Genomic DNA, 17356 nt, shown 5'->3' with positions numbered 1-17356 from the left:
TTATAAATCTCACGTTTAGTTGTTGAATAAATGTTTTTGATGTTAATGGCCTCTGAAATGAGCTTAGTGTGACTTCTGTTTGCCTACTTACAGAGGCCTAGTTTTAGATTTTAACACAATGATCTTCACATAAATCTGTGGCAGTGATCTCACTTGGCAAAATTGAAAAATATCAAGTTTTCCTGAAAATATTGAGACCAGATAAAATACTGTTTAGGAATGTTACATTACAAACTCAGCCTGTATTCCCTGTCAGCTTTGTGATTGTAAAACTGGAGATCAACCTTGTGAATCTTCTGATAGTTGTGATTCAGATCATTTGCAGGCTCTGTTTGCACTTATGATGTTCTGTTGCTGGTGTTTGTTGTGGTTGTTGTGCGTTGTCATCAGGTTCGGTCTCTGGTCTGTTTCCACGCCAGCTGGATGGAAAGCCATCACAGAGAGTGTCCTATCTTGTTTGCCACAGAGTGTGAATTGAAGGGTTTGCGAGCTATCTGAACAGAGAGGTGTGAAGAGGAACCCTGCCGACAGCAACAAACGCCAGACTCTGCAAAGTTCATGGGGATGTAAAAAAAAAAAAATCCTGAAATGTGTAAAATAGTGTGTCAGTCTGACTTTGAAAAATGAAACGCGGGGTGTGAAGGTTAGAAAAACAGCGAGGTCGTTGGGAGAGCAGACAATGAGGAAAAAGGTCAGTGATCTGGATGCTTAGTGAATAAGGACAGGGAAATTAATGACTCTGGCCTCCCAGGGACAACATAAACTTTCAGGGCTCTTTCTAAACAAGCACAAACTCTGCTTGTCTTAATGTTTAAGGAGATAAATCAGACAAATATTTTTGCTAAATTGTCAAAGAACTCTGTTTAATTGCTGGCATGAATATCATGATTTCTCCCTATTATCGTTGTTTATGTTAATGTGCTTCTCTATGATCATTTACTGACAAAATGCATCATTATTAAACCTCCCACTTCCAGCCCAGCTCCCTCCCACACGAGTCATTTTTTAGCAGAAGACCACTTCTCAGAAGTCTCGTCCTTCAGTTTCCTCTTCTGGCGATATATACTTCTCCCATCTCTGCTGTAAAGTGTACAAAGGGTTATAAAATCGTACTCTGATTTACAAAGCATGCTGTAATGTAGAACAGCTGTAAACTACTGTTGGCATCTGGCCTGTGCCTCATCAAAAGTAAATTATCCTTTCAACACAACCGCCGATGCTCAGAGGGATGAAAATCTGCACTAATGCATTCTTTTCAACTGCACAAAATGATACATGATACAGTGTTTTAAGGCCTGTTACATAAGCCAACATAAAATATAATCAGCATGCACTTCTAACATTACACATGGCCTATCTCTCTGTCTCTCTCTGGCGTAGATTACCTGGCGAAGCATGGCCGTCTCAGCGAGCTCGAGGCCAGGAGGAAGTTCTGGCAGATCCTGTCGGCAGTGGAGTATTGCCACAACCGCAACATTGTCCACAGGGACCTGAAGGCGGAGAATCTGCTGCTGGATGGCCACATGAACATCAAGATTGCAGGTACCAAGGGCAGGAAGACCTCTAAGATTCATTTATGTATGAGACGTGCTGGATGTCTGCATGGAATAATTTTGCTTTGATGCATTGCCTGCCATGATGGCAGAGCTGGTGTGCTTCAGAAATGTCTTGAGGCTGTTAGCACAGTGGTTCAAGCCGAGGTAGCTCTTGGCTTAAAAAGCAACCATAGATTCTTTCAATTCTCTGCAAGAAACCAAATGCTTAAAAACTTTTTCCAGCTTTAGTCTTAAGGTGCAAACATTATTGATGAATAACAAAAAGGAGGAAGAGACCCTAAGGCAGAGATTTGAGACAAAGCTGAAGGTCTGTATAACAAGCTTCAAAGTGTGATTATTAAGCAACTGGCATTTAGAGCCAGTTTGTGAGAATGTCACCCTACTGCTGTTTCACTGGTGGAGGAGGAGGAGGATGGGAAGGAAGGGGTTCAATTGGAGGAGGAGAGAAGGACATGATGATATGGATTGGCTACTTTAGAGAGTGGCATATGCAAGGAAAAAGGAGGAACAATAAGGAGGGAGGTGGTGAAAGAGGAAGGTTTATCTCAAGCTTTATTCCAGGCCGATACTGAAATCCATCTAAGGTGAGCTGATCACATGGGGATGGCTAAAAATACAGGTGTGAAAGGAGACCACACACTTGGAGCACTGATGTTTCCCAGGAAGAGCAGCCTCTAGTTCTCGAAGGACTCCAGATAATAGAATAAAATCAGTGTTTACTCCTTCGATTATTCAGATTTAACAGAAAAAAAAGAAGGACGAGGATCCTAGTTAACCTTAAAGTCAGGCTCCAGCATGTTCAGAGGCTTTTATGTGTTCCTTAAGGTCAAATCACATAAGAGCTAATTAGAAGAAAAAACTGTTCAATATTTGATAGAGTACCTAGTGTTTCACCTGCATCATCACCTGCATCATCTTGTCCACTGTTTCTATGAAGGGTCCAAGATGATAACCCGGAGATGTTATTACCTCCAGCAGTAATTTTCACAAACATGTCTGACTCAGAGCCAATTGTCTACACGGCATATTAGGTTTGAAGAAGCAGGAAGACAATGAACAGAACATTACCTGGCTTGTGATTAGAGGAGAAAAAACTTCTCTGGGGAGGACATCAGCAGCAAAGTACATTTTGTACTTTTCTTACCCTCATGACAGTCTGACAGGTCTGTCAACAGGCGCATTAAATCAAGACAAGTACACACTTAACACTGTAGATGAAATGTAAGTTGGGTACCTTTTGCTTATTTCTGCACAAGTTACATTCATTACAGTTCAGCTACATGCAGGAGAGCTGATTATTTTCTGTATCTTGTTATGGTGTTCAGTCTGAGCTAATCTGCATCTAGAGCTTCATCGAAGGTTTTTTTTATCAGCATCTTTATCTGTTTGTTATTTGCTTTACCATCTTGAGTTTTTCTTTAAATACACCAAAAGTAGGTTGAAATGTTTCTTATCAACATGCATTGTGGGAATCATTGGAAATTTTTATTAAGTAGTTTCAAACCATTATTGATATGTTCTTCAAAATGGGGCCTAAACATTAAACATGGGCTGTATAAACATAGATATAGTCTCAGTGATGTCACTCACGGGTTTCTGAAGCAGTTTTGAAGCCAAAAAATAGAAGTTACCTTTTTGGAAATTGTGTCTCTATATAACTTCAGGTCCACCTAGGAAAAGGCAAAGAGGGGCGTGGGTGGCCTTATGGTTTGGGGCGAGCCCCACGTGCACAGTTTGGCTGGGTTCGGGTCCGGCCTGTGGCGCTTTCCTGTGTGTCTCTTGCTGGCTCTCTCATCCTTGTTTTTGTTTCTATCCACTCTCCTCCTCTGCTGATGGAGGCATGAGAAGCGCAAAAATAAATCTAAAAAAAGAAAGAGGCAAAGAGATGTAACTGATGGAGCATTAGCTCAAAGATATGCTTACCATAAGCTACGGGTACATGGAGGCATAATGGCTACTGTGTCCCCTGTGTTGGTTAATGTGTCAGCTATGTACATCCTTAAAGGTAAACCAGATGCGGTCGCAAGATGCAGTTTGCATATGTGTGATTTAAGCAGAGGAGGTGGTGACGGTCTGTACAACAGCAGACGCAACTGGTGAAAGATTTAAAGACAAGCTGCTAACTCTGGCCACTGGTCATCAATGTAATTTAAGTACTGATTGTTTGTATTAATTTTGTATTAGTTCTGATCACTGAATTAACATCATGATTACCCCCAAGTGTCTGTATTTTTTAGGCCATGTCATATGTAGTCTACTCTTCTCTGTTTACGTTACAGTGTATGTTTGAGCTGTGTAAAAAGCACTACTCTCCAAGGCAGATTTCCCATTGGGTACAGTAAAGTACATCTTATCTTATCCATGTTTGTAGTTTACATCCCACACATCATGTACTTGCACATGGCCTGAGCTCTCTCCAGTGCCCTCTAGAGGTATCCTCGAGAAACACATTGTGTACAGGAATTAAATATATGAGAATGCTTGTGACGCAGCTGGGCGTATACAGAAACGCAAGGTGGACAACAAGTTATACAAGTGTATCTCAGGCCTAAAGCCTCTGGGCAAACAGCTAAAACATGCCCACCTGTCAGTCAACTCAGCCTCTCTTCTGCCTTCCACCTGTGTAGTATGTACAAAAAGAGAAATGAGCCATTCAGAGCATCGAATTAAAATTAAACTAAATAGCAATATGTAGTGAATCCTTACATTAGTGAGTCTGGCACAAGTCAGTGTTTTTCTTAATGAAATACTTCAATAAAATGTGTATGGAAAACGTCTTTGCCTCTCCGCTGTACCCACAGTCTGGTTCTGGATATTTCCCCTGTAGTCCAGTGATGTGTCCTTGCTCTCAAAAGGCCACCTCTGGTCAGTCAGTCTGGAGTTAAACCAGGCAGCGGTCAGTCAAAGAAAGGTCAGGCTCAGAGGAGAGGAGAGCAGCAACAGTGGGGGGTGCCCTTCATGTTTTCACTTCAAACCCGCTTCACGGTCAAGTTGACAGATTGAAGAAGATTTAAAGAGAGGAGGAGAAATAACAAAAACAAAAGCGGGTTGCTGGATCAGAGGAGGCAGCCCCTTGGGACTTAACTGAATATAAATACATTCTGTGTTTTAGGCTGTGAACTTTAAAAACAAAGCCTTCTATATATTACATTGTCTATCATCACCAAACTGATAAAAAGGAATTTATAACTCCTCTAACTATCATGCAGGAATTTCAACCAAGTAAATAAAGTTACTTAATGTGCACCCAAGCCTCAAGGTGTTTCATGCTTCATTAAATGTTGTAGAAGATAAAAACAACCCTCAGAGTAAGAACACCTGTTGGAAAAAGGTTTGAATTATTTTTTGTGTACACATTAGATTTGTAGTGATAATTTGTAGTGAAAACTAGAGTTGCGTAATACGATGTTATACTAGAAATGAATAGATGCAGACTTTCTTTAAGCTTTCTTAAAGCTTTCCTTTAAGATCTTTGCAGGAGGAACTGTCTAATGTTCAATGCATTGATGACCCTCAAACAGACATTCCCAGCAAGCTTTAAGGTAGATCAGGATTTACCAATGCCTTGATCTTAGTCTGGAGCATAAAAAAAATTGTCAGATCTTAAATAGTTTTGGTGACATCAAGTATCCATAATTAGAAAAGCACAAAGCTAAATCTCTAGAAACAATTGGAAAAAAAAGTTCTATTTGTCAGATTCAGCTCTCCAAAAAATGAGCTGTTCCTCATCAGGGCCTTGTCAGTGTGTTTTTTAAATTTGATCAGGAGTACATGACGTCACCTTTTTTAACCCCTTCAAACCAGTAGGAAGAGCAGAAAAACAGCATTCAATTAGATATCTACTGTATCCTTCTATGAACAGTATTTCTACTGAATATTTAACCATGTAAACCATAACTGATTTTTATTCATTACAACATTACTTTTATTGACAGTAGATATTATCCAGCTTAATATGTTATGTATATAATACCCAATGGTATATCAGGCTATAATACTGGTTAGTTATAATGGCAATAGTGTGACTGTTTACCCAAAATTATGTTTATTGTTGTCTTTCATAAGATGTTACGTAAAGGCATAGAAAGTCCTCACAAACACAGATTCAAGTAGGGATTAAACTTTGGCTGTCAGTGACAGATTTCAGAATTTCTGACGTGAATCACACTAACCCCAGCACACCAGCATACATGCCAATAGTCCTACTTAAAACTCAACGGGAAAAAACCCTGTATGATTCTTATGTAGCTGTTATATTATCTTTGAACATTACTTAATGGTCTCAAGTATTCACATGCCTTGGTGGATGACTTTCAAAGAATTTTAAAGTTGTTTCCATTTTCTGAATTAACTGTTGTTCCCATGTAGCAGCATAAATCAGTTAGCTTGTCATGGCTTATCAATAAATGGATAGACCGGAAGTGTAATAGAGACCCTTTTATATTTTAGGGCTCTTTCGAAGGCATTAGAAAAATGTGCCTAGGCTTGGCATTTAATACATAATCAGGATTATTAACAATGTTGTCTTTTACTTTATAGCAACCAATGTTTATACATGTCTAAGTTTGGTTAGATACTAGTAAATTCATTGAAAAAAGCATAAAGAGAAGACTCTGCAAGTCAACAAAATGACTCATTAACAGACATTCAACAGAATGATTTATCCAGTATTGTCTTATAAGCCCCCTGTGAGCTACTGGTCATACCAGGTGAAATAGTTTTGAACTTGCAAAGCAACCAAATGTTCTGCATAGCTGTGTTTAATGAGCCATTTTTTAGTTTCATATTGAGGGGTTCCTTTTTTCTGAGAAGTTTGGGGAAACCTAAGGAAAACAAGGGGAAAAAGTTTTAAGGTGCTAGTAAAGGTGTCAAAAGTAGAAGTGAGAAGAAAGGAGAGGAGGGGAAAGATAATCTTGGGCCTTGCATCCTGAGCTGCAGCTGCATCAATACTTCTGCTTTATTAGAAATGACAAGCTACCGTTTCTGACTGCTGGATACTGTCCCTCTATCACTCACACACCTGTCATATCAATGCTCACTCAGACGTTTATAAGCCGCAAGCATGATAGTATTCTAGCATGACATGTTTAGGCTAATATTATGCTAATTCTGTTGGGTGTGACACACACCGTCTCCCTCCTCGCCCTTGCTGTTGAGCTATGAGTGCTGTTGGTAGCCCGCAGCTTGCAGGAGCGTTTGACGTCAACCAGTCTGCTCAGTATTCAGCTCCATGAAATGGGTCACAGCTCCTGATGGTAAAGCGAGTGCATGGCTCCATCGCTCTGCTGTGACTGCATCTCACATCTCACCTTCACAGCTGCATCAGACAGTACACAGACTCTTTTATAAACCCCACAGTGGCTTTATTTCCACGACACACCTGCCTCTGCCTGCCTGCCTGCCTGCCTGCCTGCGCCGCAGTGATTAAATGGATTGAATACTTGAACTCACGTGTTCAGTGTCAGATCTGTTATTTTCCTTTTCACTTGGAGTTTGCACTGAGCTAATCTCTCCTGATTCCTCCATGTATTACCCCCTAAAGGAGACTTTTCTGCACCTGTGTGGTTCAGAAAAGTAATGCAGCATGCAGCTTGGATTCTTTATCCTAATTATCATTATCTACGTACCTTTCTTGAATTCAGCCCACTCTTTTGAAATTAAAAGGGGGCTTATCAGTAAAACAGATCCATCTATCAATATTGTGCCATATATGTCAACAACATGAGGTATGAAGCACTGTGAGTTGTCTGAACCCTGGAAAAGTGCTATGTACAGACCATTTCCCAATAGTTTTAGCTGTTTTAGACAAAATTCTGGACTTTGCTGTGACAACCTTGGTCCCAGGCCCCAGCCAGGCCCCTATCCAGGTATCCTCCCAGCTGCCCCCTCCACGATGCATGCAGCCACCTCCCCCGGTGCCTGAACCAGCCCACTGGGCTCTGGGCACCTAGTATGGGGTGAACTGGTTCAGGCCCAGGAAAGCGTTCAAGAGGCCTGTGAAGGTGCAATAGCCATTACCGTATCAGGCAGCTAGCTCTTAACATCCCCGCTCTCCTGAACACGTCAGCATTAGATACACGGTCTAGCCAACGATACCCAAAGATCTGCCGAAGAGAAGTTGTCACAAAGGAGTTCAGTTGGCGCCTCTGATCATCAGTCAACATCCAGGCCTCACAAGAGTTTAATGTAAGACCGCAAGGACTAAAAGACTCTGACTTTCGTCTGAATGCTCAGATACTGAGAATGAGACACTGTCTTTCTCAGTGAACCCATCGCCCCATACACAGGCCCAAATCTGCGGTAGATTTCAGTCAACAGATCTGACTAATTATTGCAATTAGAATTGTAAAAAAAAATTAGGGATGTATTTTAATACCAGAGATTCATGCAAACCCAGGTAATGATATGAAGACTGGCAGACCATGAAAACTGTTTGTAATTGCTAATATGTACTTGTTATTTTTTGTTTATCCATTGCATTATTGTTAAAATGGTAAAAATTAACAGTGTTATCACACATTACATGTTTTTTTTTCATAAAGTGCATGTCTAATATAGTAGTATACAGGTAGAATGATGGTAAATATAAAATGCAGCTTTATGCAACTGTATGTTTGTGTCAGCTGTTTTTTTGTTTGTTCAAAATGACATGCAGAGCGGATGTAGATTGTCTGTTGTCGACTGTAAAGGATTATGATGTTTAGAACAAAGGAAAAGGTTACTGTCTCTTTCATAAACTGCGTGAGTGTGTGCCTCTTTGTTTGTGGACCCACATCACTTCCAGCCCCATTATGTAACACAGATTTATTTTTTATCAGGAGTATTTATTTGTTTTGCATTACATTTTCTGTGTTTATGTAACTGTTTTAAATGATGGAAAAAGGGTGGGTGTTGTTGGGTTAAGTGAGCTTGATTGTGTTCCTGTAGCTGTCTGGTCCCATGACACCATCACAGGGTCCTACTGATAATGAACTAACTGAGCATGGGATTATTTTCCTTATGTAATTATTTTTCTTCCAATGTTATTTTAAAAACAGCCAGTGTAAGTTTAGGAAACTGTAGAAATGATGATTATCAGGCAGAGAAAACCATCAAATCCTCATGTTTGAGGCTACAACCACCAAAAAGGATGAGTCAAGTGTTGAGGAAAATCAACTTCCTGTTGATACAATAATTGATTTATATGCCTAAATCAGTCTTTGTGTTAATAAAAGTCTACAAATAGAGGAGAGAAAGGATCATTTAGGGCCAAAAGTTCCAGGAAAATGGAGGTATAGAGGGAAAATGATATAAACTAATAGAAAAAAAGGTTTGAGTAATTGCAGGACCATGTGTTGGCTTTGTGGGATTTTGCAGATAGTTCTGCTTTTAGTTGTATTTTAATGAAAGGCAGACGTGATCTTCTCAGCGTTTGGTGTGTATATTTTCAACTTGAAGTTGTAATCCTCTGTCTTGTTCCTCTGAAGAGTCAAATCTGAGCGTTAGTCACTGCAGGCAGCCAATTCGGAGCACAGAATTGATGACCTCATGTCAGTCTCCAGGGGGGAGTTACCTCATACAAAGGCCCGTTTCCTCAGCGTTCAAATATGCGGATCACATGGTGTATTATGCAAAACCTGCAGACCCTTTGGAGACACGAGAGGCAGAACCCACCTTTTGTTCTGGACATTTGTTTTGCACACTTTGACCACTTCAGCATAATCACCGCAGTGTTTCTGTAAATATTCCCCATGTGCCTGACCTCTTCCTTTTTTATGATACTAACCGTTAGAGGCGGCTTTTTACGGAAACTACTCTCAACCACATGTGAACAGCAGATTGTGAAAGAGCTTTAACCAACTTTTATATTTAAAGTTTTCTTTACCCCTAACCATCCACGCCCATGTGTCTTTTTCGTCTCTGTGTAGATTTTGGATTTGGGAACTTCTTCCAGCCCGGGGAGCCTTTGGCCACATGGTGCGGCAGCCCACCTTATGCAGCTCCAGAGGTCTTTGAAGGCCAACAGTATGAGGGCCCACAGCTAGACATCTGGGTAAGAATTGTGATTACATAAGGATGCAATTATTCTTTGTTACTTTGAATAGCTTTTTTCCAAATGACAGTACAAGGCAAACACTGAACTGATAGATGCTCCACTGCAAATTTTTCCTCCTGTAGGGAGCTTGATACCTAAACTTAACTACTGACTGATGGTACTCCCTCCAGCACCGGTTTTATTCAAGCAAATGTGCATATTTCTGTTAAAAAACACTGTTTACAGACATTTTGGTTGGTTTGAATAATTTCACAGTCGACACTAGACTTCACTCTGGGTCTGTGTGATTAACAGACACTTTATTATTTAAATGAAATTATCAAATCATTTCCTCTTGTTAGTTTTCTAATAGAATTTCTCGTCTTGGTTACAATTTGTATTATTTTGTGTGTAACTGTTTTGATTAGGGTTGTCTTATTACCAATTTTTTAAACTTTGATATTATAAAAGTAAAAATGAAATTATAATAACACCTGTTTCTGTACCATGACAATAATAATAAGTGTTTATTGGCAACCATAATTAAGGATGTTCACTTTTAAAATAACAAAAATTGCCAGAAATTTCTGAAATAATGTCAATGTTTTTGTATAGCATAGGCATGTCACTGTCTTCAAGCTACATATGACTGGAGTTTTTTTTTTAAGGATTTGGTGTTTTGATCTCCACAATTACTAATGTAATGGAGATTTACCATTTTAAAACTTGTTTTACCAAAAAGTATTCAAGTTTCAATAGCTTTGTGGGGCTAATGAATTAAGCTATATGATCTTTGCACTGAGTACTTGCCGATATATGTGACCAAATTAGCTAGTCTGATACTTGAATAAGTATCTTGATTAGAGCTTTCATTTTACTAGAATTTTGAATGTCCATATTATACTAGTTGAAATCAAACATGTTTTGATACCACGACAACAAAGAAGGTTTTCCTGGACACCTATAACACCTTAATTAAAATTTTGCACCCTGTTTATTAATCTTGCAAAACAGATTTATTCCCTAGACTGTCGTTAGGAAAATTCATCTTCAAAAGCCAATCCACAACATTTGTGCCAAACAAACAAACCGAATCAGACCAATCTGCATCATTTGATGAAAACGTGGCATTATCTATGGGTGAGGTTAAGTTGTACTGTGAGGCGATAGCAATGGCTGTTTCAAGTGTAGTGGTTAGCTTGAATGTAGCTATAGTGTAGCAGCAGTTCTAGCTGAACTGGACCACATTTCTTTATCAAATAGAATGCAAAGAACTGCACTGAAATCTTGACAGAAAAGAGGTTTTCGCTCTTCTCTTGACCTGCTTCAGTATGAGTTAGCGATCCTTACAGGTGGGATTGGGTTTTACTAGAAGCTGGTGTGTACAGTGGCTACCACTACGGTAGTGATTAGTTTGGATATAGCTGTAGAAAAGCGGCAGTTTGATAAGACTTTGACTGCATTTCTTGATTGAAACAAGAGCAAAGAGTCACACTGAAAGCTTCTCTTACCTGCAATTTCCACATAGGACGACTGCGCGGTGCACTGAAGCGCCACGGGTTTGGTCCAACTGAAGGCGAGTAACCTCGCCCACTGGAAGTGAGTCTAGAGCATGGCGCCTCAGCGCGCAGCCCTGATCAGCAGGCAGAGATCATGGGAGAACCTTGAGTTCATGCAGAAATAGTATGTCAATGGCAGACTATTTTACCTTTGGGGCTTAATTTATCAGCCTTTCTGGTACAATGCTTCCGCCATTGGGTGAGAACATTAGGAAGTTAAAAGGTTAATGCTTTTTAAAGGATCGGTGGTTTTATGCAAAACTCATTAGCTAAATGACCTTAAAAGTTAAATTTTCCTTATCATTGGCGCCATTGTAGCTCTGTGACCAACTGACCTCTCGGTGACCCTTTGCTGTCGCTGCAGGATGAGACGTAATGTTGATATAGTGATGATTTATGATCGAGAGTCCATGCATTGTGTTGTAGTTTGAAAGAACCAGATATTCTACGCTTGTGACTTTCTCTTCTGGAGCTTTCTGAGTGATGGGTATTGATGCGGTTTGGAAGCGGCCAGCAATGAAAATAGACCTGCAGCGTATCTGTGTCGGTCCAGGCACACGCCGCTGCTGGTCTGTAGCGGCGACTGTGGAAATGCTGTGATAGACTAGAGAGAGAGAGTGATTTGCTCCGCAGTACAATTCGCTGGCAGTTTGCACCGCGTTCACTGTGCGTGGAAATTGGAGGTTAGGTTACAGCATTAATTTTAGCCATCGATATGCTTCGCTGTTCAAACTCTATGGTAGCACTGGCCTGCACAGCTCAGGTTAGCATTGGAGCTGCTCGTGTGTGCTACCTCATTTTGTCTTGTCACTCTGACTGGCCCATCATGAATGTGACAAGACATTCATCCAATCAACATCCTAGAATATCTTTGAAAAGTCCTGCCCTTCCTACACTTTGCCTGGAAGATTTCCCAGATGAATCTGAAAAATGTCCATGCAAATGATATATGAAACAGCCAACTGGTGCCGAGTTACCTGTTTATAGTGATTTAAAGCTAAATGAATCAGATTTTAGAAAAAAAATTGCATACCTATATGTAACACGTCTTCTGAACGATCATTTATAAACCAGAGGTGTTTGTGAGGATTCTGCTCTCTTTCTGTAACTTCTAGTTTTTTTTCATATTTATACCGCTTTTTGGATGTCAGTAAATCTGTGAGGCTGTCATCAGTCTGCAGACCGGGATGTAAAGTGAAGCTTTTAAGGACCAGGAGACATCGCTGTCTCTCTCCTTTGCTCTCTATCTGGTCATAACAGACACTGCTGAGCAGTAAAAGAAAAAGTTGTACAGAGGCAGTGACAGAGGGCAGAGAGGAGAGGCACACAGTGCAGCAGGAAATGGCTCATCTTATACATCTTATACATCAAAAAAATGAATGAATCTTCATACATGTCTGTGCAGAGGTTTTGAGTGTTTCTTATTTTAGAGGTCTTGCTCTCTCATTCATGGCACTTTTGGGTTGAAATGCAAGTGTCTGTTTTTCCCTCAAAGTTTTGCAACTTAGTGTATCATCAAATGTCAAAATAATGTATTTTGTATTATTAAAAGCACATAGTATTAAAAAATATTCATGTATCAAAAATTAGCTATCTTAAACTTGACCACTCTGACTGAATTGATGTGCCCCCTCGTCAGTCTCTTATCCTGAGTGCTGTGTTATTCATTATTTCCTCACCAGTCCTAACCCCAGAAAGATTAGATGAGGAAGTTGATTTCTTAAAATGACATATGTTTTAAAATATCTTCATGGTTAAGTCAGCAGCTTTTTTTTCCTGTCATATAGTGGTGATTTCCCAACCATACTCTGAAGCCTGCTTTATACACGTGCCAGTAAGTAAGAAGTAGGTTTGTAAAGTTTAACTCAAGGTCACAAAATATTTCTATTACAAAGATAATAATAATCATAGAAAATTAACAGAAAGCACAGAAAAATTACAATTGAACAAAATTACATGCAAATCACAGGCTGTCAAAAAGCAGTTTGAAAAGCTGCAGTAGAAACAGCAGATTGTATGTGCACAATAAGAGTGTTCAAATTGTCAGAGCATAAATCAAAGACATTGTCACTGTTGGTTTTCAGTTGGACATAAGGGTTTTGAGGGAAACCCTAGTCTGGAGCCAGGATGTAAAGATAGAGAAGGTCAGCAATTTTAACAGCTGCATAATCGTGACAGCCAAAAAAGAGAGAAGCACCAGATTTCAGCTACAAATAGGTTATATGTTTGTGTTTTTATTTAGGTGAAGGGTTATCTTTTTCTGCATACATTTGTGAATGCAAATAGTGTCTCACTGACTAACCTGGTGCCCTGACCCTTATCTGTGTCTTCTTTTGTGTCTTCTTTTACAGAGTATGGGGGTGGTGCTGTATGTGCTTGTGTGTGGTGCGTTACCCTTTGATGGGCCCACTCTGCCTGTACTTCGACAAAGAGTCCTAGAAGGAAGGTTTCGCATCCCCTACTTTATGACTGAAGGTGAGAGGAGAAAAAAATTAGACAGGAAACTGTGCCAACAACCCCTACCTCCCTCCCCACCCCTCCAGTACTTCACATTCCTGTAAATTTTCACGCATGCAGTGTATTTGTGAGACCAGCCTTTATTATCACAGCATGTAGTCGATCTGAGGTGAAAATGGCGTGAAAATTCCCATGCGGGGACACTGGCGCTCAGATGAATAGATCACGCTCTCGTGTTTGAGTCAACACTCTGTTGGATGTTCTGCTGGCAGACTCTCTCGCGGCTGAAACCAGTCAGGGGGTCATTTCATTAACGAGAGAACATTACGTTCATTTGAAGGGGATACAGTAGGAGACACTGTCATTGTCCTCTGTGGTGTGTGTACGTGTGTCAGGGTATGCATGTGCATGCACGCAGGCTGCAGGGTGAGTCAGGTTGGCTAACCATCTCAAAGCAGCCCTGCTGTTAGCGGCTGTGCTAGCGAGCTAGCTGGCAGCAGATTAAGTCCAGAGCTGGAGCTGTTTATGTAACCTGGGGAAGAGCCAGTGAATCCTTCCAGCAGCTTGCCTGTCTGTGTCTCTGAGGAGACTCTGCCGCTGTCTGTCTGCTTGACTCCCTATCTGTGAGACATCTTCCAATCCTTCTGTGCCTCCCTCTGTCTGTCCTCTTGTTTCTCTGTGTCCCATCTGTAGCACTTTCATCACAGGGGGTGTGCTTAGCAAGTCAACCTGATTTATTTTATCCTATTTTAAATTCTGAAAACAATCGGGATGTTTTGGGAAATGTAGGAGAGTAATGTCGGCTCCCTGGCCGAACTGACATCCAGATCTGCCTCTGCAGCCCCCCCCCCATCCAACCCCTGTTCCCTGAATGAGAGAGAACAGAGTGTGCCGATTTTCCCCATCCAGAAACAGTCCATCTCATCTCCTTACCGGTCCAGGCTTTGGTGCTCAGCGCAGCCTTGCACCACTGAGTGAACTCTCACTAGCTCTGTGCACGCTGTGGTCTACTCCCAACTTAATAACAAACGTGGATGTTTTCCTATGTGCATCCTGCTGTTGCATAATGCTCAGTCCTAGTAGACAGCAATGCAGGATAGCCTCGAGTCATGTGTATCCAGAACAACAAACAGCCCAGCCCTTGAGTTTGAATCCTTTATCTTCACATGACATCTGCAGCTGACACTTCGCACACAGTAGATCAAAGCAGCAACAATTTCTTTGATCAATATATAAAGTCTCAAAAATGTCTGAAAACTGCAAAAGAAGATCCTTTAAAGTGTCCAAATGTCCTTCAAAGCGTTTGCCTTTTGAGATCTTGTGTGTGAACTAATTCAGCAATCAAAAATTCACGTTAATGTTTTTACTTTGAATAAATCCTTGTGAAAAGACATTTTTCCCTGTTGTCAAAAACATGGATTTATCCACTAATTAGTTGAGCTGTATTAGAGTCCCATTTGGACAAGGAAAGACCAGTCTCCAGCCCCCTTGCCTTGTGAACGTCAGCTGCTTGTGTCATTTTTTTATCTCCTGTTTAGTGATGTCGACAGCGTCTGATGAACCCTGCAGTGACAATGCAGGGCAATAGCTTTGAAACTAAAGGTATTCGTTGATTTCTGAAGGCTTTAAATCACAGGTTGTGCTGCAATTAATTCCTTCAAGTCCCTAACTGGTGTCTAAACATACTAGATATGTTGGACTTCAATTGTTGTAAACATGTGAAAAGGCTTAGAGCTATTTGAATTTGGATTTAGTTTTTTCACCACTTTCAAGTTTGTAACTTTGTTTTGGGCAGGAAAACTAAGTAAATTATCCCACCCACCCACTAATGCTACAAAAGTAAAAAACAAAAACAAAAAAAAACACAGAGCAGATTATTCAACCTAAGCTGGGTTTCCAATACAGTTTTTTAATTGCGTTATTTAGATTTTGTGCATTTCCAAGGGTAATGGAAACACAACTAGAGTGATTTGTGACAGAAAGTAAAGTAGATTTGATCGCAGATTTCTGCCTCCGACACAGAGCTAGGCAGCTGCCATACATTAATGTCAGGGTGTTGCCTAATTGCTGGAGTGCTTTCTTATTTGTCACTTAAACCAGTCACAGCAGGAACTTACATCTTTACCTCATATAGATGTGTCTAAATGGCATCTCCCAATACATCCTCTTTGTCTTAAGTCCCAGTTTATTAAGCAAGTTGTAGCTGTGTCTCTCTCGAAACAGCAGTGTTTCTCCTTGCTCTGCTAGCGCCGCAATGCTAAAGTTCCATAGAGTATCTGACAATAGAAACATTTTCTTCCTGCCAAATTTGTCACAATAGAAGTCTCTGCTTCTTCTTCTTATTATTATTCAAGACTTTTATTTGGAAGAGCAACATCAGGAAATGGAGTGCATTCAGCAGCAACTTAACAACACAGACCTCTTAAAAGCGCAAGAGAAACATAAATTCATAACAGCCATAGAAGATTACATTTTAAGAATACATGAATTTTTAAAGTTTTGAGAGTGTGAAACTCATTTTTTTTAGCACGTCACTGTCTGTCTGTCATGACATGAAAGTGACTGTGGCTCTGGTGGCTTATACATAAAGCTGACAGGTCCTGTAGAGGAGACGGAGTCCTCAGTTCAGGTTGTAACTTTTTTTTTTTTTTTTTTAATTTGCAAGAAGATCATCTTTCTCACGATTGGGCATGGCTTTGGCACGTTTAACTGTCACTGCCACAGCATCCTATATTAGATAATACTAGCTCATATTTTATGATTTTGAAATTGAATTTTCTATACTTAGAGATGTTTTTGATGACTGAAATTTGGTCTCTCATACAGCAAACTTAAAACACATATTATCACTGTACAGAGGCTTTAATGTCCTCATGTTGCATTGTACTCATAGTTTTTAGTTTGGTATGTTGTTTTTAAGCTTGTGTGTGAATAAATAAATGAAATTGACAACATAAAATCTACCTTATTAGCTATTCTCTGCTCTTAAACTTCTTGAAACAGTCAATCTGTTCTCCTTCACTGCTGTAACTCCACACCGCTGGGATATAGATGTGTTAACTGGGATGGTTCTGTGGTTAAGTCATGTTGGTGCAACATGCTGGCTAAGAGCAGAGCGTCAATCAAACACTCAGCCTGGACGAGGCACGCAGTGTCGGCCCCTTTACTTAGTGCAACCTTCTCTGGTGGTTAGCAGTGTTGAAACATGTGCTCGACTTCAGCTGTTGCTATAAACACGGCTGTAGCAACGAGCAGTGACAGGGTGACTCCTGGGTCAAACAAAATTGTACCCTGTATTGTATTTGAAGCAGTTTGTAACATAGCAGCTGCCCTTTACTGGAGATGTTGCTGCATGTGGTTAAAGTGCATCCAAGGGCAACCTTGTTATGCACATAGAGAGTGGAAAACTGAGGCTGAACATGTAAGAATGAGGTAGGAAATATGATGTTAGCAGACTTGAGCAGACCAGCAGGGCAACTGGGAAGAATGCAGAGCAGGGAGTTAATGTTGGTAGACAGATCCTCTGGTTTATAAACTGCTGGGATAAATCATCAGGCACTCACTTTGCAATCAGTATAAAAATTCAGGGCAGAGATAATTATTTTTGTAGCATATTCCAGGGCTTATTTCTCAAAATAACACCTGTTTTGCTTTAAGACATGAGCAGCAGGGTTTGTGGGTAAAGATGCCGTGTGGCGGGGCAGGAATGCAGAGCAGGCTGTCGGGGTGCGGGCAGGCTAAAGCAGCACAGCCAGGGGAACTGTAATCCT

The 17356-nt window shown here is 40.5% G+C and overlaps 1 protein-coding gene across 1 annotated transcript in view; it reads left to right on the top strand.

The window, feature by feature from the left end:
* The window catches only part of sik2b (salt-inducible kinase 2b), a 59368-nt gene that overhangs the window by 27924 nt on the left and 14088 nt on the right, over positions 1-17356 (top strand). The window contains exons 4-6 of the mRNA XM_041805671.1: positions 1381-1542; positions 9464-9588; positions 13481-13604. Coding sequence (XP_041661605.1) covers positions 1381-1542; positions 9464-9588; positions 13481-13604 — 411 coding nt within the window. The remainder of the gene's footprint in view (positions 1-1380; positions 1543-9463; positions 9589-13480; positions 13605-17356) is intronic.

The sequence above is a fragment of the Cheilinus undulatus genome, linkage group 2 (assembly GCF_018320785.1).
Source record: "Cheilinus undulatus linkage group 2, ASM1832078v1, whole genome shotgun sequence".
Taxonomy (NCBI): Eukaryota; Metazoa; Chordata; class Actinopteri; order Labriformes; family Labridae; genus Cheilinus; species Cheilinus undulatus.
Note: the sequence above shows the minus strand (reverse complement) of the source record. Positions and strands in the feature narration are given on the sequence as shown.